The sequence below is a fragment of the Nematolebias whitei genome, chromosome 2, assembly GCF_014905685.2.
Source record: "Nematolebias whitei isolate Nwh7 chromosome 2, NemWhi1, whole genome shotgun sequence".
In the NCBI taxonomy this organism is placed as follows: domain Eukaryota; kingdom Metazoa; phylum Chordata; class Actinopteri; order Cyprinodontiformes; family Rivulidae; genus Nematolebias; species Nematolebias whitei.
In genome coordinates, this window is record NC_056499.1 from 55,519,344 (window position 1) to 55,520,558 (window position 1,215).

Genomic DNA, 1,215 nt, shown 5'->3' on the forward strand with positions numbered 1-1,215 from the left:
TGTATGTGAATGTTTCTGTAAAGTGCCCTGAGACAACTTTGTTGTGAGATGGATGGACGGATGGATGGATGCATGGATGGATGGGTGGATGCGAGTATTTTGGTTGTAACACAGAACTCAGATGTTCTGCTGCTGGAAGTATCTGTTCTTCTTCCCTGTAGTCTCAGTTGATATGAATTGTTCTCACCCTGCGGTGTTGTTGCAGTGCCTCCCTCTGTGGCCGATGAACAGCTCAGGGAAGTTGTGCATCCGTGCGGTCGGCTCTGACTCCAACTCAAAGTTCTTCTACTTCAACCGGCAGGACAACGGCACCCTGCTGAGCCTTGACACAGTGAGTCTTCTAGAATCTGACTGTCCACTCAGACAGTCCAAATATGTCTGTTTTCTGATTTTACGTGTCTTTGAAGTGCGGTGGGATCATTATGGACGTCCACATCTCTAATCACGCCACCATCATCAGCTTTACTGATTATTATGAGGGAGCAGCCCCCGCCCTGCTGATAAACCACACAGCCTGGGCCACCATCAGCTACAGGCAGAGGTCATCACACACACAAACACAGCGGGACATGTTTTCTTATCTTGAGCAACCGTTCTCCTGACTTGCTGGACTTTTCCTCTGTTTTACTCATTTAAAAGTTTTAGATTGTTTTTGATGAACACTTTAAATGATTATGGTAAAGTTTGGAAACCTTGGAAGGAAAACATTCATATGTTTGAACTGGTTTGAAACGTTTGTACAGAACTCTAAAATAAATGTTATACTTCAGCCTGTTGAAAACAAACTGACAGATTATTTTTTTCTCCCTCAGCGGATCAGATGCGGTTTATAATCTGCAACCTGGCAATGCTCGGAGGTTTGTGTGGCATGACCCTGCAGGAACCCGAACGTTCAGCTGGAGCCACAAGGAGCATTCAGGAGAACTGGACCTGCTGAAGGTCTGACACAGAACCTCACACCTCACATTTTTATTGTCCCTGGCAGCAGAGTGACGGAGGGAATTGGAAATAACCCCCGTCCATCTGTGCTTGAATGTTGTGAGCGTGATCATTGTAAAAACAAGTGAGGTGCTGACTTCCATTTTGGCTGCAGCTAGGTGAAAGAAAAGTTACCATTTAAAGTTGAGTTGCAACATAAAAATCCAAAATGGCCAACACTATGTATATGTATATACATATATGCATACAGTATATATACTGTATGCATATATATAT

At 44.0% G+C, this 1,215-nt stretch overlaps 1 protein-coding gene across 1 annotated transcript in view; it reads left to right on the top strand.

Moving 5' to 3' along the window:
- The window catches only part of vps13c (vacuolar protein sorting 13 homolog C), a 289,282-nt gene that overhangs the window by 212,493 nt on the left and 75,574 nt on the right, over positions 1–1,215 (top strand). Inside the window, exons 62-64 of the mRNA XM_037694953.1 lie at positions 206–331; positions 408–541; positions 813–939. Of these exons, the coding sequence (XP_037550881.1) occupies positions 206–331; positions 408–541; positions 813–939 (387 nt within the window). The remainder of the gene's footprint in view (positions 1–205; positions 332–407; positions 542–812; positions 940–1,215) is intronic.